The sequence below is a fragment of the Centropristis striata genome, chromosome 13 (genome assembly GCF_030273125.1).
Source record: "Centropristis striata isolate RG_2023a ecotype Rhode Island chromosome 13, C.striata_1.0, whole genome shotgun sequence".
Classification (NCBI taxonomy): Eukaryota; Metazoa; Chordata; class Actinopteri; order Perciformes; family Serranidae; genus Centropristis; species Centropristis striata.
This window is the reverse complement of record NC_081529.1, coordinates 28,252,266-28,276,032: the sequence shown is the minus strand read 5'-3', so window position 1 is coordinate 28,276,032 and position 23,767 is coordinate 28,252,266. Positions and strand designations below refer to the sequence as shown.

Below are 23,767 nucleotides of genomic sequence, written 5' to 3'. Positions count from 1 at the left end.
ATTGCAACATTATGGTTTATAACAAATTTTACATACTTTGTCTAAACTTGAGAAGAAAATGGTTGTTTTAAGAATATGTTCTGCTCAATATTGATGAAATGTGTTAATGTAGAAATACTCAGAAATATGTTTTTTTTTTTATTAAGTAATTATATGTACACATTATAAATAAGTCCACCTAAATACTGTAGGTGGAAGAAGTTTATATAAATATATATTTATAATTAATTTGTGGTTATACCATTTGACATCTTGCCAACCCTTATTTGTCACTGACCCAAATATGAAGAAATTTCCTTGTTTTACGTGAGAGTAAAAAACAAAACAAATACGGACCACTTCCTATAAAATAATTATATCATCATTTTAATGTATTATTTAAAACTATTTTCACAGTGATGTTAAACCCTCTCCACTATTCTTATTCTCTCTCCCATCTGTGTCATTTTGCAGTTACACAATCATGGACAGAAATGTATCCTCACCACTAAACTCCACCTCTCTGCCTACTCCACTCCCTCTCAACACCACCGCTGACATCAACGCCACAGTAAAACCCTTCAGTGTGTTTGACGGCTGCGACCACCAGGTGGAAGGCATCCTCTTTGACCTGACCCTGCAGTGCATCAACGTCATCGTGGGAATCCCGACCAACTTACTTGTCATTGCGATCCTCATCCGCAATCGCAAAGAACCCACCACGTCAGACATATTCCTGGGCTGCCTGGCCTTCATGGACGCCTACTTCGGTTCCATGACCCCTGTCATCTTCCTTAACCTGTACCACTGGCAGAGCAAAGACGTGTGGTCTGCCATCAAGTTTTCCTACGGAGTGAAAGACACAAGCGGGCCGCTGTTTTTCTCCTGTATCTGCCTCGATCGCTTTGTGGCTGTGCTCTTTCCTGTAATGTTTGGCCAACTTAAACACATCAAGTACAGAATAAGCCTCTCAGTGCTGGTATTCTGCCTCACATTTGCCTACTCTGCAGCCAAAACTGTGGGAGGCCTTCCCAACTTCGAGAAGGTGTTCACTGGTGAGATCCTGGCAACATTTACCTGGATGGTAGTGTGTAACGTGTGCATCCTGTGGGCCCTGAAGAAGTCCCGCGGTGCAGGGAAGGATGAGATGCACCCCATGAAGAAGAAGGCCTTCAAGATGGTGCTGTCCATCCTTTGTATCATTGTGGTTAACTACCTGCCACCTGTGGCACTGTTTCCTTTTGAAGACCACTACTCCGAGGATGTGTTCCGCTGCTACGTGCAACCTGTGGGCTTCGCTTTCCTCAACATCAGCAGCACCATCCAGCCCATCATCTATCTATCTCGTCTGGAGAAGGTGCCTTTCCTCTCAGACGCTTGCCTTGAGAAGTGCTGCCCCTGTTTCTCTACACAGAAGAAAACCCCACCTGCACAAAACCCACCTGCTTAAGTTTAAAATCTGATAAATCTGACAAATAGATGGATGCTCATTTGTCTGAAAAGATCCAAGATTCAATTCTTTATTGCCACATAAACATGATTGGTTGGAAATTGTCTATGTGAGCTCACCTAAACAAGACAGAGAAAGACAAACATAGTAAACCACTCCTTCATAAAGCACTTACAAGTAAAAAAAACAACATATCACACCAATAAAATAATCATAAAAGCATAACACAAAATGGTCAAAATACAATCTGACATGTAAGAACACTATAGATAAAACACTTTAGCAGCAACACCAAATGACCCACTAGATAAAGTGCTATAAGTGCATTAAAGGAAAAAAAATCTACCCAATTTAACCTGCCTGGTGGCCTGCATTATATTTGTAGTAGTATGGAGTCAGACAGGAGAAAATAAGCATTATTACATAAGGAATTACTATGAAAACAACTGTGGATTCATGTTTTTGTGTGTGTGTCGCTTCTCTTTAATTTATTATTTTCCAAATATATGTTTTAACTAAATTGATTTGCATCAATTGTGAGATTACGAATGGAAAATCAGCATTTTAATTTCATGTTCAGGAAAATTCACTTCTACAAACAGCACAAAGTTTGTGTTCAAAGTCGTCTCTGCTGTAATGAAATCCTTCAAAATATTTGTTTGACTTTGGCGCCATCATGTGTTCATAGAGTCAATAAACTGAACTGTCTAATAATCCCTCCATGTGTGGTGAATGTGATGTGTCTGTTTCTTAAAGTGCATGGTGCTGAATGGGTTAGAAACATCTCCTCATCCAACAATAAGGCCTTCCATTATTGATACGCTGAATCCTTCACTTATTGGCGCAGCATTGTAACAAGTACTTTCTCTGGAATTATTCTCAAAGGATGACTGTTTTGGGTATAAAAATATGGAAATAGAGTGCCTTTGAATGTGTGTGTAAATGCATAAATCAGTGTGCCATCAGCAGGGTCAGAGAAAGACACTGTCCCTTTGTTGTAATCCAGCTGCACTTTGACTTGTTTGGGCACTTTTTCAACTGTCAGTGCGGTGGGTGGCGAGGTCATCGCCCTAAACTCTCCGTCCCGGAAACACAGAGTCCAGAAGCCGTTCTCCGGCCGAGCGAAGATCTCTGAGTTCCTCGGTACAGATGAAGAGGCCACGCCCAAGAGCCAGTCCTGATTACTTCCTGTTTCCACAACCCAGTGGTGGCTTCCTGAGCCCAGGGCGGCCATTCCTACCACTTCAGCGCTGATGTGGAAGCGTTCTGGGTTGTCAGGGCAAGAGCTGCGCTGCTTTGAGTAGTGGAGGGAAGTGAGGTCGTCAGACAGGATGAGGCAGGGGTGTGCTGTGTTTGGGTCCAAAGTCACAGGGGCTAAAAGGAAGGATATACGAAGAAAGTTTTATATCGTCACATAGTTAAAATAATCGCCTAAGTCATTTTTTTGTCAAAATTGGTTGTTTTTTTGCCTAAATCATCTCCTCATGATGCCGGCCACCTATGGTAAAATCGCCTACATCATCATGTGATGAGATCATGTGATTTTACCCCTTTAAGATCATCATTCTTTGACAATTTGCCACATTCATAGGCATCAGATAAGAACCCAGCAAAGAAGAGCTAGAGGGAGATTGTTTAGTTATCAGTTCATTTACATTTACATTTACATTTAGTCATTTAGCAGACGCTTTTATCCAAAGCGACTTACAGGAAGAGTAAAAAGCAAACAATCAAGGTATACTGCAATAAGAGCTATTAGTGCTAGTGACAATTATTTGAGGAGTAGACTTATCATGTGGTCTAGGAGAGAAGATGCTCTCTGAAGAGCTGGGTCTTCAGGAGTTTTTTAAAGGTAGAGAGGGACGCCCCTGCTCTGGTAGGAACTGGTAGTGTGTTCCACCAGCGGGGAACAAGAAGTGCAAAGAGTCTGGATTGCCTTGGACCAACGGGGGGCAGAGCCAGGCGCCGTTCATTGGAAGAGCGCAGCGGTCGTGAGGTAGCATATGTCTGAATCAGGGCGTTCAGGTAGGTAGGAGCAGTACCGGAGACAACTTTGTCTCCGGTACTGTGAAATGTCAAGTTCAGTTTATCAGTGTTTTATTGTTGACACTAATATTGGTAACACTTTACTCTAAGGTGTCTACATAAGAGTGACATGAGCTTGTCATAAACATGACATGGGATGTGTCATGAACATTAATGACACTTTGAAGTAACATTAATGCTCATGATACTTGTCATGTCATGTTTCTGACAGGCTTGCGTGACTCTTATGTAGACACCTTCAAAATAAAGTGTTACCATATCTTGCTTAAGTCACAAAGGCATGTTCAAAAAATTGCCTAAGTCATTAATTTATCTTAAGTTACATAATTTACACACAGTGGTATTACTATGCCAATAGCCATCCTTTGTTACATCCTTTTTGAGTGAAATGATCAATAAATGTCAAATGTTACACTTTTGGTGACATTTTTTGTGTGTCCTGCAAAACTTGAAGAAATGAGTTTTAAAAAAAAGAGAGGCGATTATTTTAACAGGGTGATAATATATATTAAACAGTGTTGTGTTGTACAAATCCACACTTTCATCCTCTGAAATTAAAAATATGAATTACTCACTATAGTCAATATGGTCCAGCATTTTCTCCCAGACTTTATACTTGAGATTGCAGAGATGCTTCGTCACATCAATCAGCAACCCGGACATGTTTTCTGAACCAAGGGCTATGCTTTTTTCTCTGTGATAACAAAAACAACATCTTACACTGGGAATATGCCATGGTCAACACAAAGAGAGTAAATCATCTATTTGTTGACTTACCTGTCCTGAGTGGCTTTAAAATTCTGGAAAATAGAGAAATGTCAAGGTGAGACGTATTTGGAAACAATGGTTAAAAAGTTCATGTTTATAAGACTGTTTTGAGGAAGTGGGTGTAGTCACCATGACATCATTCATGGTTTGTAAACTATTGTTTTAAGGCCTCAAATTTGGCACTGTGACCACCATCCTGTTTTTGTTTTTTTTTGGATTCATAAATGACTCCCTGTTCTCCCTCCCAACTCATCAGGTACTGATGTTTGATTAGTGACCTTTGGTGTCAGATTCAGACACACAATCAACCCGTTAGTGTGTGTCTAAGATGCACCAGGCTTTCCATTAACAATATAAACTCATTCATGGCAATATTAGGCGTTAAGAGCAACTAAGTGTGCAAAGGTCCTTTTGGGGACGAAGGGGTGGTGGATGGATTAAACTAAGCCTGGACTTCGACCCAGGAGAGCGATGTTCATGTCACATGTGAAACAAAAAGGCGATATCATTACTTTCAATGTCACGTTATACAAATCTAAACACGTCGTCCCTGGTAAGTCAAAAAGTGATGCTAAAGAGTTCCTTGTGCATCTATGTGTAGCACTGAGGGGCACTGACCATGCCTCAGTATGTGACGAGTTGTGAGTAAGAACAGATTGGATTCGGCTTTATTCATCTATTTCACTCTTCTCACAAAATAAACGCCATGCTGTATTGAAGAAGACTTGAAACTAGTGATTGAGACGATAAACATATTAGGAAAAAGTCAGGTTATTTTCCCATAGACCTTGATAGAATCAGACTTCTTTTTGTAACGCGTGGAGTCGCCCCCTACTGGCCATTATAAAGAATGCAGGTTTAAGGCATTTCTGCTTTACTTTTCACAGTTGTCCACTGTGTCAATTTCTTTTATACAGTCTAAGATAAGATGAGATAAGATAAGATAAGATAAGATAAACCTTTATTAGTTCCATAATGGGGAAATTGCACCATTACAGCACCTACTGGATAGTCTACTCTATGATGTGTACTTGACTTTACTGACCTTCAACAAGACCATGTCATCTTCTGTGAGCTGCTCCTGAATGATTGCAATGGTCTCCGTGATCGACAGCACTTCTGCTGAAAGTTCTTTAATCTTATCCTTCATTCCTGCAATCTTCTCTTCTTCTTCTTTTTTAACAGCTGCTATTCTGGCCGACTCCTCTTTGAATAGGACTTGATGGAGCTGCTCGAACTGGATCTTGATCAGCTTCTGTGTTTCCAGTGCCTGTCTCTGAGGGACATTATTGCAAAAAATCGGGTTTATTTAATTAAATTAAGATTTATTCAATCAAAAACAAACATGTCATCTAGTCACAGTTACCTTGATGTACTTGAACATGTCCGCAGAGGACAGGTGAATTCTGTTGAGGCTTTCCACTTTATCTTGTAGGTTCTTCAGGGATAAAGCAAGCTCATCCTGGAAAATCAAGCAGATCTCAGTTAGCAGACATCTGCTAGTTTAATAGAGTGTTTCAGTATTTTGAGTGCTTTGGATACTTTAGGCCTGGGTTCATCGCGCATCACAATCAAGACAAACTTGTAGGACGGCATTCTACGTTAAGGTGTTACCTTGGTTAACAAAAACAGCAGACTCGGCTTTGCAGGTCGCTTTTACAACAGATTGTAAACACATTGATGTATTTATTTCCTTTACCTTGCAGTCCAGCACTGCCTCTTCTACAGGCGAGCAGTCGTGACCCTTGTGCAGTTTGGAGGACTGACACACCACACAGATGGGCTCTTTGTCAACCAGACAAAAGAGTTTTAACCTCTCGTGGTGCAGATGACAGTTAATCTTCTCTTCCAACACAACTGAATTCCTCCTGGCCTGCAAAAGAGCTTCACAGACATTTCTCAGAGCCAAATTGGTGGGAGGACTGGCCTTGGAGGCTTTCTTCCTGCACACTGGACACTCACGTATCCCTGTTTCCCAACAGCGCTTCAGACAGCCTCTGCAGAAGCTATGGCTACATGACAGTAGCACAGGGTCCGTAAAGATGTCACAGCATATTGGGCATGTGAGATCCTCCTCTGGTAGTGACATGATCACTAGCTTATCATGTACAATACAGTAAATCCACAGTTCAAAACAGCACAAGTTTAAGTCCTGGTTTAAGTCCTTAATACTTCCTCTTTCAGTAACATAATAATTTCGCTGTCCTAGTTAAACTTGTCTCCTCAAAGCCTCAGAGCACGCTAACAGTCTATCTATTGTTCCTGACATGAAGCAGCAAATGCTCTTGGTTTTCCTGTTCATGACTTTTGTGGGAGTAACTCAAATCATGCAGCACTGTGAAACAACACTGTATGTTGCTGGGCTGGGAAACAGGAAATAAAACCCTATTGGCCAGTTGTTGGAAAGCTTGACGCTGGTTGGTAATTGCAAGCTTGGAATGTCAACGATCAGGATGTGAATGTGAATGTTGACATCCATGTTAATTAAAGGCCAAAGGCAGCGCATAACATTTAACCTTCTAATAAATCATGGTGTAGTTAGCAACTGATCATTTAAACAGGGGATGGTCAGGTGAAAACAACATACTGCAACTTATTTCATACATCAGAGCACTTATAGTTACCGTAGCATTGTTGCTACTGTGTCCTGTACTGTTTGGTGAGTTTTGACCCAGACTGCTTAAAAGGATCAAACAGAAACAGGATTTTACTGTCCAGTCACTTATTAGAACCTGTTAAAGTACTGTATTCTACATATGACAGTTTTATTGATAATATTGCTTGTCAATGTACATATGTTTTATGTGATTATGTCTGTCTATAATCCATGTGTGTTATTAACATTAATTTTATGCTGGAGCTTGATATTTGCTGACATATTTTTCCATTTCTGAAAGAAGACTGCAATCCAGACAGAATGTGAAATAGGTGGCAGCTAAAAATAGACTAAACAACACAGTGAATATCTGATCCGAAAGCTGTTTTTTTTTCTGACGTGAAGTGGCATTGCATTTACACATGAGTGTGCAGGTTGTTATTGACAGTCAAGTCAAGTTCGTTTTATTTACAGCCTGGTAAATCAAAATTGTGATTTGGAATATCAGGAATATATTCTTTAGGCCTTTTGATTAGAAGAAACACCATGTTAAAATACTTTGTTGTGAGACATAGTTTGGAGAAAATACAATAAGTTTCAGAAAGCTGACGACCTCGTGTTTTTAAAACAGAATAAGATTCATATAAAATAATGACTTTTTTTCTGTTGGTGGTGGTGAATTTCAGGATAAGGATCCAGAGGTGAATCCAGAGGTTGTCAGTCTTTTTTTCAGCCCTTACAAGATTGAGAATAGGCCTACTGGGGATTCTCTCGTATGTCTTTTAGAATAATTGGACGTAACCTATTTTTTAAACGCTTCTATAGTTCTCAAGGACAAATTTGATCAGAGGGAATGTGTTGAGAGGCTCTTGGCCTACATGGCTGCACATCCAGGGTATTTTTCAATCACTTTGCAGACCACATGGCACAAAATCAATTAAAATGTTTTCAGAAGTGTTAAGAAGTCCTCATACTCAAGTGGATACATTATGTTTCTGCCCTTGTCCTTTCAAGTCATGGCTCATTGGTGTGTTTCAAACTGAACACTGCAAAAAAACAGGTATCTAAAAAAAAGATATGAAGGGAAATTACCTTGCTGCATGGACAGATAATTTCACATGACAAGATTTCTTGAATTAAGATGGTTAAATGTAGAAATAACAATGTTGAACACTTAAAATAAGAAATTAACTCTTAAAACAAGATAAATTATTCAACACTTTTAATCTAAGAATTTTTTTTTATCTTGGTAAGAAACAAATAATTCGCAGTGAAGAACTTGTGGTGCTTCACAATGGACTGCACTGTTAATACTGCACATCAGTGACCTTGCTGACCCATCATAGTGTGCCTATTAATAATATGCCCCAGTCTGTGTGTTTCTGCTGTGTGGGGGTGTGAGTGCACTCAGTTCATGAGAGTAATGAGAGTCTTATTGATGCAGCTCCTCGCACCCTATCCGACATTTCCACGGCTCTTGTTCCCTCCCTCTCTCCTCCGGTCTTTGGTTACCATGACGATGACGTCAAGTTGCACCACTGATTCAGCCCAGTAGACGGTTTGAGAGGCGGTGCGAGCAAATCCCGGGCGGACGATCGACTGCAGGAGCCATCATCCTGTGAATCTCTTGCTGCTCAGAATTCCCCGTCTCTCCTTCTCGACCGTCCTCGCTCCCATCTTTCCAAAATGCGCGAAATTGTGCATTTGCAAGCCGGTCAGTGCGGAAACCAGATCGGAGCCAAGGTATTCTTATCATTTTCCTTTTCTCTGCTTTGCTTTGGTTTGTCATTCTCGTGAGACTTGTGCAGGCTGCAAGGAGAGGAGACTCCAAATCCATCCTCCAGGAATTCTCTAGAATAAACCCAATACGGTCTCCTCTCTTGATTGATGCTTCTTGCGATAAATGAAAATTCAATTCATTAGACGATTTGCTCATTGATCATTGCTCATTGGTCATCATCCGTGCAGGGCTTCCATTGGGCTCAAGGTTCGTGCACGCGTCGATTTATTCAACAGAAAAACTAAAACTACTTCAACAATTGCATTCAAAATCTGCATTTTCCTACCTTTTTGTCGAGTGCTGAAAGCAATCATTTAAAGGCTTTACTGTAGTAGTAGTATTGAGCATTACATCACTGTAGTAGTAGCAGCAGCCTCCCCTCCCCCTCACCTCCGCTTTTATGACCTATTTTTACCTATGTTTCCTTTCAATGAAATTGAAAAAAGTCCGATTTTACAACAAATCACGATGTTATTTTGTGATTCTGATATCAGAATGATAAAATATTTAGTGGTTTCAATCTGCTTGACCTTTAATGGTACAGTGTGTTCTCATTGCATCAAAGACACTGTTACTTATCAGATTATTGCAATCTGCCTGATTACTCCAGAGACAGTCTGCATCTCAGACTAATGGTCTGCTCTTCTAACCTGCATTCAATTAGAGAATTAAACAGCTTTGCATGTTTTAAAATAGTTTCATATAAAGTAGATGTGTGCTATTTCGGGCAACCTGGGTTCTCTTAGTATGTATGTGTATTAAATTATAACCTTGGCCTATATGAACATCTGTCTCTCTCTTTCTCTTCTCCTCCCACGTTCATTTTCTCCTCAGTTCTGGGAGGTGATCAGTGATGAGCATGGCATTGATCCCACTGGTACCTACCATGGAGACAGTGATCTGCAGCTAGACAGAATCAGCGTCTATTACAATGAGGCCACAGGTAAGCTGCAGATTCACTTATGATGCACAACAGAGAACACAGAACCATCTCCTTTCTCCTGCCCTCTCCTCTTATGCAAAATGATTTGCATAAAGATTTGTGTTTTACATTAAATGTGTCATGCTTAACAAACGTGTAAGAATCACCAGGAGTGATGTTGACGATCCATTCTACCTGATTTCAGGTGGGAAGTATGTGCCCAGAGCCATCCTGGTGGATCTGGAGCCTGGAACGATGGACTCAGTCAGGTCTGGTCCCTTCGGGCAGATCTTCAGACCCGACAACTTTGTCTTTGGTAAGCTTAGGGCTGTGCTATATGGAAAAAATAAAAAATCAGGATTTTTTTTTTTTTTGGTCAGGGTACTTTTTGTAGTATCTCAGAATAGATATTGCAACAATATTGTTGAGTTGACTGTTTGTGCTTTCACAAAATATTTACACAATGGGCTTTTAATGTAATGTAGGTATAATGAATTAGTGGGAAAAGGCAAGTAATAAAATAGTCTGGTTAGTTCAGAAAAGTACATAATTTTACTGCAATGCAGCGTTTAACATCAGGAAAAGTAGTAGGAAAACACTTGGAAGGTGATATTGAGTCTCATATAACAGTATTAAGATAATACTGATAATTGTACAGCCCTTCTATCTGTCTTAAGAATAGCTTTCCTGCATCAATAAATCAATAAACTGTGATCCTCTGACCTCCAGGTCAGAGCGGAGCTGGAAACAATTGGGCCAAGGGCCACTACACTGAGGGCGCCGAGCTGGTGGACTCCGTCCTGGATGTTGTGAGGAAAGAAGCTGAGAGCTGCGATTGCCTGCAGGGCTTCCAGCTCACTCACTCCCTTGGTGGCGGTACCGGCTCCGGTATGGGCACCCTGCTCATCAGCAAGATCCGCGAGGAGTACCCCGACCGCATCATGAACACATTCAGCGTGGTGCCTTCTCCAAAGGTGTCCGACACTGTGGTGGAGCCCTACAACGCCACTCTCTCCGTCCACCAGCTGGTGGAGAACACAGATGAGACCTACTGCATTGACAATGAAGCTCTGTATGATATCTGCTTCCGCACACTTAAACTCACCACCCCCACCTACGGAGATCTCAACCACTTGGTGTCCGCCACCATGAGCGGGGTGACCACATGTCTGCGTTTCCCCGGCCAGCTCAACGCTGATCTCCGTAAACTAGCTGTCAACATGGTGCCCTTCCCCCGTCTGCACTTCTTCATGCCCGGCTTCGCCCCCCTCACTAGCAGGGGCAGCCAGCAGTACCGCGCCCTGTCTGTGCCCGAGCTCACCCAGCAGATGTTCGACGCTAAAAACATGATGGCCGCCTGCGACCCACGCCACGGCCGCTACCTGACCGTTGCTGCAGTGTTCAGGGGCCGCATGTCCATGAAGGAGGTCGACGAGCAGATGCTGAACGTGCAGAACAAGAACAGCAGCTACTTCGTTGAATGGATCCCGAACAACGTGAAGACCGCCGTGTGCGACATCCCACCCCGTGGTCTCAAAATGGCCGCCACTTTTATAGGTAACAGCACAGCCATCCAGGAGCTGTTCAAGCGCATCTCCGAGCAGTTCACCGCCATGTTCCGCCGTAAGGCCTTCCTCCACTGGTACACTGGTGAGGGCATGGATGAGATGGAGTTCACAGAGGCAGAGAGCAACATGAACGACCTGGTGTCCGAGTACCAGCAGTACCAGGACGCCACCGCCGAGGAGGGCGAGTTTGAGGAAGAGGGAGAGGAAGAAGTCGCCTAAAACCACAGCCTACCATCTGCCAAACCTCATCTTACCTCATCCATCCCCCTTCATCATGAATTGAACGCTCTGAAAAACTGTCATCATCTAGATCACTGTTGCTCTAGTGTTAGACATTGACATGTACTGAAACTAGTGAAGTTTTTGGTGAAAATGTTTTCGTTTGTTGTGAATGCACCGATTTAACGACATCCTTTCATTTTTCCTGTCATTGCCTTTGCGGAATTCAAAAGCAAGTGATTTTAACTGTGAAGCCTTGAAGTTGGAGGGTAAATAAAATCTGATTAAAAGGCCACTTTTACTGCCTCTGAGTGTTTATTGATTCACTTAATATGTGATCTGACATCACTTCGCTTCAGTGTCTGTCCTGTCACATGCCGACAAGGAAAGTAGTTCTCAACTCGAGGGTCACAAGATTTATGGGGTCTATAAAAACATGTTTTATTGATGTAAATACTGAATAGTTAGCCTCTGAAGCTTCTGCAGGACAATAATCTAAAATTTGGGGGAAATATCCTTTATGGGTTTGGCAGCTGAACTCTGAATACAGCTGTAAATCAAAGCATAATTCAAATACGATGAAGGTAAAAACAGTAATTAATATGTCAGAAAGAAGTGAGAGGTACTAATCTCTAGCTGTCTTTCCAGACTAAGACCAGAAAAGTCAGTCAATCCAATTTTATTAGTGTGTGATGGGACACATGTTACGTTAATTAACAGCCATCGTAATGCAAATAACATTACATGACTGCACAAATGAGAATTTCCATCCTGGAACCACTGTAAATACCATGTGTGTATGGTTAACTAAGTCAATATTGAATTATGTTTTCATACAGGTATCACAAATACCTGTCCTGTACATAAGAGATTAGACTCTGCTCTTTCTCATAACTTTATAGATAACCTTTTTTTCCCAGAGAGACCAACAATGGCTTCATTGTTTCTCAGGTTGTTGCAGGACCTGAACTTTTCACTCTCTGACAACTAGGACTCCTTATCTGCTAAGGTCCTTTATCCAAAGAGCATATAAAGTAATGGACCTGTTTACATTTTTGTCAAATGATAGAATTTTTTGGATATGGTAAATATTAGGGCCCTCTTAGTCAATTAGTAAACTTTTTATGCATTTTTTTATGCTGAATGACTTATTTCCAATAAACTTGTAACCACATCTCCTGTAAACAAGAAATTTGACTTAACCTAATTTTGACTGGGACTGCATTCTGTGAATATAGCATAAAGCATAATAGATCATGTATTTTTAAGAAAACTCAGGGTGATGTCCTCAGAGATGCTTTAACTAGTTTAAATGCTTTGTGAAGTTTAATTATTCAACTATTTTACAAACATTTATTTGACAAAAGCATAAATAGACATGCAACAGTGTTAAACATCTGCTTGATTATGATGCAATATGCAGTGCATGATTGATCTGAGGAAATGATCTTTAAATAATATATCAACTCACTTTCAGTACTTACGCGATACTTGAAGTGTAAACAATTGCTCTCTTTCTCCCTTTCTCAGAATAACATCACAGCTGTCTTCATACATGCTTTTGCACCGTTATAGGATGTTTAATTACACTCATCATCAAGCTAAAAACATCGGTTTTAATTTAAAATGCAGCGGACTCATCAGGATTCTAAGTACCAAAAAAAAGAGCTGAAAGTAAACGATTGGTATCTATTTTTTCCAGTGACTGAAGAAAAAGACTGAATCAAATCAAGTACAGGTACATGCAAAATGGTATTTTAAGGCAGCTGAACCAATAAAACATCTCTAAACTAAAATTATTAGTGGTGATAAAATACTGAAGCTTGTTTTTGTGCAGAAATGTTCAAAACCTCCTTGAAATGTTCAATTGTTCTTAAAATCAGCTCGATCCAAACATCCAGGTGCATTTCTTTGCATTCCTTTGTAGTGCCGTGCAGAAACCATCCAGTGCTTGTGGAAATGAAAGGGGGAAGTAAATGCATCATGTTCCTGCACCTCAAACTTGGCAATCTGTCCTCTCTTACACTCGGAGAAAAATGTTTCTCCTCATTGGTCTGCTCAGGGGAGAGAGCCCCGTCACACCGCGTCCTCACAGGATTTCGTACAAACATAAAGCACAGACTCTCAAATGAGTCTTTCTTCCTTTGGTAACTTTAGTGCATCTGGTGCCGCCACGCCACGTGCACCAGACTGTTCCTCAGCACTGGGTCTATATGTCCCTTCAGTCTGTCTCCTCTTTTTCACCACACAGAGGAGCCAGGCGAGAACAGCCAGGACTATCGCCAGAACACCCAGTGTGACCGTAGGGGCGACGATAGCTGCAATGTCGAGGCTCTGTAAATGGAAGAATACAGGAGAGTGGTCAATCTGGTGACATCAAACACTTTCTGATGTCATTAGTGGGCAGGATGAAGGTTTTTTTTTACTCACAGCAGTAGAAGGGGTGCTACTTGGAGCTATAGTAGTAGAATTCCCTGTGAAAAGAGCAGAAATGACAGAGACACTGTAATAACAACTCTTTTGAATGGCATAAAATCAAAAATAAATAATATTGCTAAACCTTTATAAAGTAATAGAAGATTGGATTAAGGGTAAAGGAGACCTATGAAGCATTTAAAAGTCATTAATGTTTTTGAATGGCTGTTAATCTTAGCAGGTGTCATGACAGCCTGTCATGAGACCTGAAGAAGCCAAAACGATTGCTGCTCTCTGAGAATATTGTTTGCATAAAGTATTTAGGTGTCTTTGTTTCGCTCCTATGATCTTAGATCAGATCTTAACAATGCTGTTCAGGCTGTTTCTTGTTTGTTTTTTTTGTAAGGTTGTGCAACCAGAAGATAAAAGAAGAACTTAGAAGATTCTCAATAAAAGATGAGGATGCAGAGGATGACGGGCCAGACAGAAAAATAATTTAGTTTACGGAGGAAGGGAATTTCCTGTTGCCCCACAGGAACAAAAATACCAAGGAGGATATTGGTACTCTTCTATATATTCCAATGGCTTTTTGGCTGATAGGTGGATATACTGTATGCCATCAGAAAAAAGAGATTGGTATACCCCATATGCCTGCAGATACCCTCCATTACACCACTGCTGCTAACTGGTATTCTATTAACTAAAAAACACATTGACAAGCTCAAGTTAACTTGGGTAACCAAATGATCAGATATAGAGACATAAAGGAAGGAATTAAAGGAATATTTCAGCATTTTACTGGTTGGCTGCTGGGACTAGTTTCAGACTGCCTGACTGCTCCTCATTTCCAAGCTTTTTGCTAAGCTGAGCCAATAAGTTGCTAGCACCAGCTATACATTAACACAGAGTTTGTAGATGAATGTTTTGATAAACTTTTACTGTTGTGAAATGCTGCCCCAATTTAAATCCAGTAATTAAGTATTTACTCTGGTTTCAGATTCTCTCCAACAAAAAAATTTGATTCAAGAATTACAGGTAACACAGGATGAGTTATTGATATGAAAATGTTCATTTTAAAGGTGAAGTATTCATTTAAACTTCTTATCTAACTCCTGGCAAAAGAGGGATCATTAAAAGTTATGTGATAAAGTGCACAATGTGCTTGCACTTTAATAAGTGATGTGTGGCTCTCTACTAATTCGGCTACTAATCATTATATTTTTAGCTAACCCACTAAAAACAAGTTAAACCTCTATTAATGCAGTGGAAAGATTGTTTTGGACAAATAGAGAAAAGAGGAACCAACAGTGCAGCAGAAGTTGATTTAAGCCATATGCACATGTTCAAGGCAGCATACCAGATATCCTACCAGGCTACTGCCGTTCCCAGCCATTTTATCCATGAGCAGCCATGTGATCACTCAGTGACATCATGAAACTACAAAGTAACTACTTGACCAGGAGAGTGGTAGAGGAGGAGAAGCTCAGGAATGTAGACTGTACTGCAGATACAGTCAGCTGAGGCAAAAGACACTTAAACAAAAATCTGTTTTTTGTTTTCTTTTGTTTTGACCATTATAAAAGATAATAACTTTTGTGAAAAGGGTTTGTTTATGAAACATAAACCCTCCTCTTACCATTGTCTGAGTCAATCATTCACTAGGGTAAACAGTAAACTCTGCAAGGACACAAGTACAACTTGATAACAAGCAGCAGGGGTTACAGGAAGGGGGCAGCCATGCTCAAAAGAGAAAACCGCAAGTATTGTGAAATCCTTTTCTATTTATTGATAAGGCAAAACAGGATATAAATAAACCGCTTTCTCACATGGCAGAGTGTGTTTCTTAATCAATTCTTAGTCCTGTGCGTTTACAACATGCTGACAAGCCTGTGCCTGTTGCAGATTTGTTCTGGAATGTCCCCAATCTGTTTTATTTATTATTGCAAGAGGTTGTGTATGCGCAGGTGTGGTCATAAGGATGTCTTATGTGTGGGAGTGTTTTTAGGATGAAGGGATGGTTACTGACTCACCCCACACAGGATTACTGCTCAGTATCAGCAGTAAAACACTCCTGACCACAACTCCAGGCACGGCTAGCAGCACATCCGGACACGCTGCCATCTCCTAACCCGTGACCAGCAGGGCAAAGTGAGGGCAGACTGGGACTTAGAGGGGCATCAGCTCGGGTCCATTTCATCAGCTCCAGCAGTCACTGTGTGGATTTATCGCCCATGTTGAAAAGCTGAAATGGCACAATATTATCAGTGATGTAAAGCCACATCTTTTTGTCACTCTTATAGACTCCTTTTATCTGAGGTTGAGTCAGGAACCACTGACTCACACATGATGTTGAATCACCATTAAACTTGCTTTGACCACAGGAAAATAATAAGCTATTAATAGCACAGACTATGTATTAAAAAACAGCTTTTAACATTTAACCTGTCTTCGTTTGCAGACATATCATTATATTCCCTACTAATGAGCAAAATTATATAGCAAAGTTAATTTTCCACAAGCTCTGTTAGACACTTACCACTGATGAGGCTGGTTTCAGGTGATAGGAGCAAAACGGGAAACATGGAGCAGGTTGATTCGTCGCTTCCGCCTCACCTTGTCAAAAATGAAACTGCAACAAATGGTTGAATCCAGTGAATGTGACAGGTAACATCTCCAGGCAAAAACCGTGCTTCTTAAAAGTACTTGAAAGGATTCAATGCCCGGGCTACATCCGCGACTGCAGTACCAGTTGGTGTTTTATGTAAAGCAGTTTTTTTTTCGTCTACTCTTCAAATCGCCATTGGTCACATGGGTGAGTTTCGTGTTACATTACCTGAGCGCAGTTATCCACCTGCAGCAGAGCGGACAGATACTCCTTTGTACAAAGTCGAGGGAAACACGCAGTTCACTGAAGCAGAGCACACCCGATTCCTCCTCTTGCCATAAAAAAAACTCCTTAAAATACACTAAAGGAGAACTTAAATCACATTTATTTCACGTTTCCCTCCTGAAACTTGATTTAAACTGAACTTTTTATGGATAGTCTATGATGCCAGGCTACTCGCACTTGCTCCAACCTGCTGGAGTACGCTATGTTTAACTGTGTAACTGTATTTCCTGCACTGCTCCTTACCTAGCAACCTGGCTGATGGTGGTGGCATGAAATAGCGCCTCCATCAGATTTCATGTTACCCACTATGAGGGAAAATATCAACATTCCTGAGATATTTTAAGGATGAATTCGGCGGCCAGCTGGTCCAGTGGGCTCTAATCCTCATCTAATCTCTCCTTCTCAGACTCAGAGGGGCAAAGAAAATGTAGGCTGCTTCATGCCTAATCTGGGGTGGTCAGTTTTCATTTGGACACTGTGTGAGGGCAGTGAGGCGGTGTTGAAAAGCAGGGAACTTCTGTGGAAAATTACTACTATATTGTTGCAGTGAGTCAGTCTAAGGAAATGCCATACCTTATTTTTTGTTTGTTTGCTGTTGTTTTTCATTTCTTTTTACTGTCATGCAGTATGCTAGTATAATAATATTTGGGAATCATACTTTTTATTGGATTTACAGCATTGTATTCATTAGAATAGACAGGTTATGAGACATACAAAATAAGTTAAAACTTTAACTGAAAAACTGAAAAATTAACCTACATTACATTAATAATGCATGTAGGCGTCATTGTAAAAAAAAAAAATGTGCCTGTTGTCCGCCCTTACCGGGTTGTGGGACACTGCAAAGTTTATTTTACTGCACCTAGCAAACATAAGGTAATTAGCTGTTGGCAAACAAACAGCGCAATGTTTATGCCAGGTTATATTAAATAGTCCAATCTCTAATCTTTACTACTTTGGTCAGCCAGGAAAGGACATATCTACGAACTATATGGTTAAAAAGATTTCCAGTCAATAATGTAGTTAGAGTGCAATAAGATTTAACAACCCCATGCAGGACCGGTTCTAGGCAGGCATAAGGGGGCAGTCAGAAATGTAAAGTGGGCATGATGTGTACACATGATGCCCTTGAAGTGTCTAAAGTGCACATGAAGCACCTTTTTTCTGTGGTCATAGTAACGATGCTTTCTTCATTGAAATACAATTGTGTATTGTCAAATTGTAATGAAGGCCTATATTAATTTTGTGAGTAGATTAAAATGTGCTTTCTCAACTTCTAAGATTTTGATTATTTAAGGGGCTCGCCCCCCTCTTGCCCCAGCGTAGAGCCGGCCTCGACCCCATGCCTCTTTAGTGTGCCACTAGGGGGAGTTTGAGGCACTTTGCTTTTCCTTTTTCGCGCATGACATGTAGCCTACCGGGTGCCGTAGATACGGTGGAGGGTGGGTAGTAGAATGAAAGCGGCGGGAGAGCAGCATATTTATTCTCAAATTTTGTAACTTATACTGAACATTAAATCATCAAACAGTGCGTATATAGTCGTATATGTAAGATTTAAGTTTGGTAAAACCAAATGTTTTTGGCAGATAACATTATCGACACTGGTGACGGTTTGTATCGTTGTAGTGTTGCTTTGAAGGGATTCCCCGGGAATCTGGTTTGAACGTTTGTTTTTGGTTAGCCCGTTATTAGCTCCCGCAACCATGGCGAAGGTACAGGTGCTGAATGTAGCTGTCCTAGATAACCCGAGTCGCTTTCGAAACCCCTTTCAGTTTGAAATAACGTTTGAGTGTATGGAGGACCTTCCCGAAGGTATGTACTGTCGCAGAAAAGCTGTCATTACTGTGTGTCTGAGGCTGAGACTGTCGCTAACTTCTGTCTGTGTACTAGTGATTGCTATCAGCTAACGCTATGTTAGCCACATTAGCTAACCTAAGTCAGAAATTAAAATGTGAAAGGTAATTTAACGTCATGTGAACATCATGTTCACGTTACCAGTTAATAGCAAAGTAATGTTACACACTTTAACTTAATATGTTTACTGTTATGGGTGTATATCTATAATGTAGTGGCTAATTTAGTTGGCTAACGTTAAATATGTTGGTACAGACTTAAAAGTCCTATTAGCACAGTCTAAAGTGCATCTCTCTCATATCTTTTATGTTAATCCTATCCCTTCTTACCCCTCATTTGCTATTATGGAACTATTCTTCAAGAGTTGCAGTGTAACTATAACAATTTAACTAATTAGCATTAGGGCAGGGATGGGCAATTTAAATGCTGGAGGGGGCCACAATTTTTCATTGACACTACCAAAAGGGCCACATATAGGACCGTGCACTTAATCAGATATGCTGAAACTGCTATTTTAAATATGTTTACAATGCAGTAACTTAACATATTTCTTGCTCAAATGCATGTATAACACTATAAATAGGAATACAAAAGGTTTGACGTAAATAAAAAATAACCACTTACTGTAATTTCATTTTTTTAGTACAAGAACACCAGACCAACATTAATTGCAAGAAGTAATTTTGTACATTTTTACACTGCACTTTTAAGATTTCATGCTCAAATGCATGTAGTTGTACTGAGGGCCACTTCAAGTGAGGGTGTGGGCCGTATGCAGCCCCCGGGCCTCAAGTTGCCCATCCCTGCATTAGGGGACTGGAAAGAGAGTACCTAGGGCTGTGCAATTTAAACAACAACATGAAAATCTAATTGCAATTAGTGGTCGACCGATACAGGTTTTATAATGCCGATGCTGATACTGATTATTTTGACATCAGTCTTAACCGATCCCCGATATGTGCGGCCGATTTTTTTTGGGCCTATTCTTGAAGCCGATATTGCCTTTTCTCCCTCCATTTACATGATATAAATGACACAATGATAACAAATGTTACACAAGTCTCAATTTAAACAAAAAAGAAACATTTATTAACAAAACATATTACCAGTTGGATAGCAAACAAAGTGTATGTTGTTCTAGGCCTCGAGGTGGTGGCGCCTCAGATGATCCACATATTTGATGTGTTTTTCTTTTTTCCGGTATCAGCAGCAGCTCACCAGCGAATGGCAGATGTTTCAAAGAGCCTTGCCTTTTCTTTTTTTTTTACACTGTTTCTCTATACAAGGCCAATATAGCAAAATAGTTTCTTGTACCTGACAAGTTTCAGCTACCTTGCCTCTGTAGCCTTCATCACAGATGACGTCACACCAACATCACGTGACACCTCTGATGAAGGCTACAGAGGCAAGGTAGCCGAAACTTGTCAGGTACAAGAAACTATTTTGCTATATTGGCCTTGTATAGAGAAACAGTGTAAAAAGTATATCAGTAGGCCTAATGAACCTCTTAAAAAAAAAAAAAAAAAAAAAAGCCTTGCCTGGTGTTGGCTCAGTGAAATGTGCTAATTGACCTGCGAACGCACGCACGTATCGGCCGATGCTGATACGAGTAAAAAATGCAAATATCGGCCGATATATTGGTCTATTGCTAATTGCAATGGCGATATGATTCTTAATGACAGGGAAATATCATTTGGCATTATTCTTAATTTTTCATCAAAAACATATCACAATAATCGTGAAGCGGTTTTTTTTGTTTCTTCTGCGAGTATCTCAAACAATTTCCCCCCTCAATACAATTTTGATTGTGCAAGCAAGTAGAGTTACAGCAGTTTACAGAGTTTACAGCATGTAAGTTAGTTCAGTGGTTGGTGTCAGTGTTAGTTATGTGAAAATGCCTTAAGTACCAAATTTCTATTACAGTTTGTTGTAACATTGTATATATTTATAGTTATTGGTATTCCAACTACTTTGCTGTGCTCTTTTATTGTAGCACATGGATTAGGAACATAAAATGGCTATTGTTTATAACAATTCACAACAATTTTGCAAATGTATTGACTGTATTTGATAATTTTTATTAAAAGGTGGTATTTAGTACATTCAACTACACTACTATATGACTGACATTCATATTTTAAATAACTACTTTAACTTTGCATTTTATAGTGAAACAAAAATTTAGTTTCTTTATTGTGTTTGTTTTTTCTTAGACCTGGAATGGAAGATCATCTACGTCGGCTCAGCAGAGAGTGAAGAGTATGACCAAATCCTCGACTCCGTCTTGGTCGGCCCAGTACCTGCTGGGAGACATATGTTTGTGTTTCAGGTACGTTTAGTTGGGGTAAACTAACTGAAACATTGGTTGGTGTTACTTTAGCCTTATAGTAGCCTATATACTGGGAACAGAAATTTCAAAACTTCTATTCCAACTTTTTAAAATCAGCAATTGCATCCTCCACATTTTGGACAGCTCTCCTTGTCTCCTATATAGCTTTCTGAGTGTTCGCAGAGCAGTTTGAAAGATAAGAAATTACAAATATATACATGTCATTTAATGGGTAGTGTTTTTTTCCAGCTATAAACTGACTGTATGAGGTGCTGTATGTAAAGGAAAATGTTACTTGTGTTATTGGTTGTGTAAAGAAAATAAGCAATTTTTGCATTACCATTATTATCTCAAATATCAATATTGGCATTGCCCTCAAAAATCTTTCTTTAGTTTGTCAATGGTAGCTACCAAACATCGGATCACAATAAGTTTGGACATAAGAAGCTCTGCAAATATGTTTTTTCTTCAAAAATGGCTCATAATTTTTTTTGTTTGTAGCATACTAACACAGTCCGACTCAGCACTCATCCCAAGTCTGTTTGGGGAATCACACAATCATTAGCTAGAAACACTTATGCTGCATAATGAGTTCGACATTATGCAAGGGTCAATAATATTTTGAGTAACAGAAATGTATTCGCCTTACCTATATTTATAATAGTCAGTAATACATATCACCACATGTGAATTTAGAGTGCTGCGCATTTGTTTTAAAAAATATATATCTACTGCCACGTAACATTATGTTGTTTGAACTAACTTGGCTAAAGTTGCTATATATTTTTTTTTGCACATACAAGTGTTGTGTTTCTTTTTAACAGGCTGATGCCCCAAACACAGGACTGATTCCCGAAAGTGATGCAGTTGGTGTGACTGTAGTGCTGATTACCTGCACGTACCGTGGCCAGGAGTTCATTCGCATTGGATACTATGTGAACAATGAATACACAGAGCCTGAGCTTCGTGAAAATCCACCGATCAAGCCAGACTACACACAGGTCAGACTAATGGCTGATTCACTGGTTTAGAAATCTCCTTTGTTATTGTGATATCTAACTAATGTGAATGAAGATTTTTCTTTCTGGTCGTAAACAAGTTTTGATGATATTTCGCAATAAAAAGTCAACCCAAAAATACACCATACAAACATAAGTCAAAAGGCCTAATACACTACACACCCTAAGAATGTATGCATTATTGTATTGACCATGTAAATGGCAAGGATAAAGGTAATCATCAAGCAACATGGTGCACTAATACTTTGCACAATTAAAGCTTTTCTTTCTGTTGAGCCTGCACTTTGGAACAGATTGTTTGATCCTTAAGAAATTACTTGTAATCCTATCAAATTCCTTTGGTTATATAACTAGTTAAGCAGAAATATTACTGCGCTTTGAGCAATGTTCTTTATTCAGATAGTTATTTAAGTAATAAACCACTGAGTTTTTGCTGCTATGACAAAGGATTCAGTTTTTTAGGTTTTCACTCACCGGTGCAAAAGAAAATACTGAACTGAGTGATTATTGATTACAGGAGCAAAGTTGTAGTTTATCATATGATGGTTTTGTTGATTTCTCATTGTGTGGCACCTTTGTACCATTCTTATCTACAGGGTTCATATTTTCTTGCCCTACGTCTAGATAGCAATATGCACATTAGCAGAAATGATCAGCAGCTAATAGAAAATGAATCTGTCTTCTGGGGAAAGATTTTCAAATATGGTCAGAGTTTCCATTAAGGTTGTAAAATGTATATGCAGACATTAAATGTTTTTATTTGTCACACTACTTATGTGGTTAAATTGTCTGATATCTCACATCAGTTACACTTAAAAAACACATTGACATTCAGAAGTAATGAGAATATCTGAACAAAGTCTTCATCTACTGTGTATTTCTGTTTCCTGTTTCAGCTCCAGAGAAATATTCTGGCGTCAAACCCTCGTGTGACCAGATTCCATATAAACTGGGAAGGCTGTGCAGAAAGAATGGAGGACTGTGAAAATGTGGATCCCACGTCAAACTCCATGCTCCCTCCATCCTGTCTCCCAGGCAAAGCCCCACCCTTAGGGATACTACCAGATAACTCTATGGACTGCTTATAGAGCACTGTGGACATTCTTGCGTGGATGTGCAGACATCTTTGCCTTACAGATGCCCTTAGTTACCTGAAGCTTGTCAAAATTGAACTCTCATCTTGGGCTTCAGATGAGTGTTTGTTCCAAGGAAGATTATGAACATCTCCCTGGTATAATCATCACTTAAAGATGGGGAGTTCCTTGCCATGAAGTTGAAAGCAATAACAAAGTAGTTTAACTTGTGGACTCAAGATGCAGCTGAACGAAAACAGCAAAGAAAGATGTGTGATTCATCTTCCTTTGTTTTGTTGGTGCAGAACTAATTTATACCCATTTAAAAGGATTTCAGCACTGAAACAACAGGCAAATAAATTCCAATATGTTGCTGTGCAGCAAATTGATAAACTGCCATTACATTTGTGGTCAAATTTATTTTGCACTTAAACCTTTTTCCACCTGTGGAGCTTGAGGGGCTACATCACTTTCTCCTTGTGTTTTTTTTTTTTTTGCAGGTTTGTGTTCCAAATAAAAATACGGTATTTGCTATGAATGAGTGTATGTATGGATGTCTGTGTGATGGAACTATCCTATTTTTTTATTTCAAATTACAGATGCAGGAAAACTGAATATAAACCACTTTTTGATGTGAAAGTCAGTGTTTTACACTTTTTAGAACATACCAAACAAGATTTTTCCAAAAGGTTAAACACAACAGTGTTGGCAGAGTGCCAACTCTGCAACAAAAATATCACTGTGAGTATCCTCTTATATTTTCACAATTTACTAAAAATAGCCTGTGTTAACGTCACACCCAATCACTGATCGCTAAGGTAAAAGGAGTAGCTAAGCTACAGAACTGGTTTTAGAAAAT

At 39.8% G+C, this 23,767-nt stretch overlaps 5 protein-coding genes across 6 annotated transcripts; 3 read left to right on the top strand and 2 right to left on the bottom strand.

Annotated features, from left to right (window-relative positions):
* The first annotated feature begins 463 nt into the window (after positions 1 to 463).
* LOC131983408 (G-protein coupled receptor 183-A-like) lies at positions 464 to 1,429 on the top strand. The gene has a single exon (XM_059348128.1). The coding sequence runs from the start codon at positions 464 to 466 to the stop codon at positions 1,427 to 1,429; it is 966 nt and encodes a 321-aa protein (XP_059204111.1).
* A 194-nt stretch (positions 1,430 to 1,623) lies between these two features.
* LOC131983713 (zinc-binding protein A33) lies at positions 1,624 to 6,566 on the bottom strand. The gene is made up of 6 exons (XM_059348492.1): positions 5,943 to 6,566; positions 5,610 to 5,705; positions 5,289 to 5,519; positions 4,253 to 4,275; positions 4,051 to 4,169; positions 1,624 to 2,803 (listed from the first exon to the last, which is right to left on the bottom strand). Exons 1-6 carry the CDS (start codon positions 6,330 to 6,332, stop codon positions 2,265 to 2,267), a joined length of 1,398 nt encoding a protein of 465 aa, XP_059204475.1. The 5' UTR covers positions 6,333 to 6,566; the 3' UTR covers positions 1,624 to 2,264.
* A 1,846-nt stretch (positions 6,567 to 8,412) lies between these two features.
* tubb4bl (tubulin, beta 4B class IVb-like) lies at positions 8,413 to 11,623 on the top strand. The gene is made up of 4 exons (XM_059347766.1): positions 8,413 to 8,582; positions 9,454 to 9,562; positions 9,747 to 9,857; positions 10,271 to 11,623. The coding sequence occupies exons 1-4, from the start codon at positions 8,526 to 8,528 to the stop codon at positions 11,326 to 11,328; spliced, it is 1,335 nt and encodes a 444-aa protein (XP_059203749.1). The 5' UTR covers positions 8,413 to 8,525; the 3' UTR covers positions 11,329 to 11,623.
* A 1,016-nt stretch (positions 11,624 to 12,639) lies between these two features.
* crb3a (crumbs homolog 3a) lies at positions 12,640 to 16,495 on the bottom strand. Its single transcript, XM_059347769.1, has 4 exons — positions 16,280 to 16,495; positions 15,774 to 15,985; positions 13,759 to 13,802; positions 12,640 to 13,662 (listed from the first exon to the last, which is right to left on the bottom strand). Exons 2-4 carry the CDS (start codon positions 15,862 to 15,864, stop codon positions 13,453 to 13,455), a joined length of 345 nt encoding a protein of 114 aa, XP_059203752.1. The 5' UTR covers positions 15,865 to 15,985; positions 16,280 to 16,495; the 3' UTR covers positions 12,640 to 13,452.
* asf1ba (anti-silencing function 1Ba histone chaperone) lies at positions 16,414 to 23,307 on the top strand. Of its 2 annotated transcripts, none has more exons than XM_059347768.1 (4): positions 16,414 to 16,555; positions 20,701 to 20,816; positions 21,641 to 21,817; positions 22,732 to 23,307. In XM_059347768.1, exons 1-4 carry the CDS (start codon positions 16,552 to 16,554, stop codon positions 22,921 to 22,923), a joined length of 489 nt encoding a protein of 162 aa, XP_059203751.1. In that variant the 5' UTR covers positions 16,414 to 16,551; the 3' UTR covers positions 22,924 to 23,307. The 2 variants fall into 2 exon arrangements, with proteins under 2 accessions (XP_059203751.1, XP_059203750.1); XM_059347767.1 differs by lacking the exon at positions 16,414 to 16,555 and adding an exon at positions 18,067 to 18,445.
* Positions 23,308 to 23,767: the final 460 nt, after the last annotated feature.

What these genes read in the sequence shown, in the direction of transcription:
- LOC131983408 (XM_059348128.1), top strand. Translation starts at nt 464, where the DNA reads ATGGACAGAAATGTATCCTCACCACTAAACTCCACCTCTCTGCCTACT.
- LOC131983713 (XM_059348492.1), bottom strand. Translation starts at nt 6,332, where the DNA reads ATGTCACTACCAGAGGAGGATCTCACATGCCCAATATGCTGTGACATC. An exon ending in AGGCAGTGCTGGACTGCAAG is followed by an intron (nt 5,706 to 5,942) that starts GTAAAGGAAATA and finishes TTGATTTTCCAG; the next exon opens with GATGAGCTTGCTTTATCCCT. An exon ending in ACATGTTCAAGTACATCAAG is followed by an intron (nt 5,520 to 5,609) that starts GTAACTGTGACT and finishes AATGTCCCTCAG; the next exon opens with AGACAGGCACTGGAAACACA.
- asf1ba (XM_059347767.1), top strand. Translation starts at nt 18,337, where the DNA reads ATGGCGAAGGTACAGGTGCTGAATGTAGCTGTCCTAGATAACCCGAGT. An exon ending in TATGGAGGACCTTCCCGAAG is followed by an intron (nt 18,446 to 20,700) that starts GTATGTACTGTC and finishes GTTTTTTCTTAG; the next exon opens with ACCTGGAATGGAAGATCATC. An exon ending in GACATATGTTTGTGTTTCAG is followed by an intron (nt 20,817 to 21,640) that starts GTACGTTTAGTT and finishes TCTTTTTAACAG; the next exon opens with GCTGATGCCCCAAACACAGG.
- crb3a (XM_059347769.1), bottom strand. Translation starts at nt 15,864, where the DNA reads ATGGCAGCGTGTCCGGATGTGCTGCTAGCCGTGCCTGGAGTTGTGGTC. An exon ending in GAGCAGTAATCCTGTGTGGG is followed by an intron (nt 13,803 to 15,773) that starts GTGAGTCAGTAA and finishes CTCTTTTCACAG; the next exon opens with GGAATTCTACTACTATAGCT. An exon ending in GTAGCACCCCTTCTACTGCT is followed by an intron (nt 13,663 to 13,758) that starts GTGAGTAAAAAA and finishes TTCCATTTACAG; the next exon opens with AGCCTCGACATTGCAGCTAT.
- tubb4bl (XM_059347766.1), top strand. Translation starts at nt 8,526, where the DNA reads ATGCGCGAAATTGTGCATTTGCAAGCCGGTCAGTGCGGAAACCAGATC. An exon ending in CTATTACAATGAGGCCACAG is followed by an intron (nt 9,563 to 9,746) that starts GTAAGCTGCAGA and finishes ACCTGATTTCAG; the next exon opens with GTGGGAAGTATGTGCCCAGA. An exon ending in ACCCGACAACTTTGTCTTTG is followed by an intron (nt 9,858 to 10,270) that starts GTAAGCTTAGGG and finishes TCTGACCTCCAG; the next exon opens with GTCAGAGCGGAGCTGGAAAC.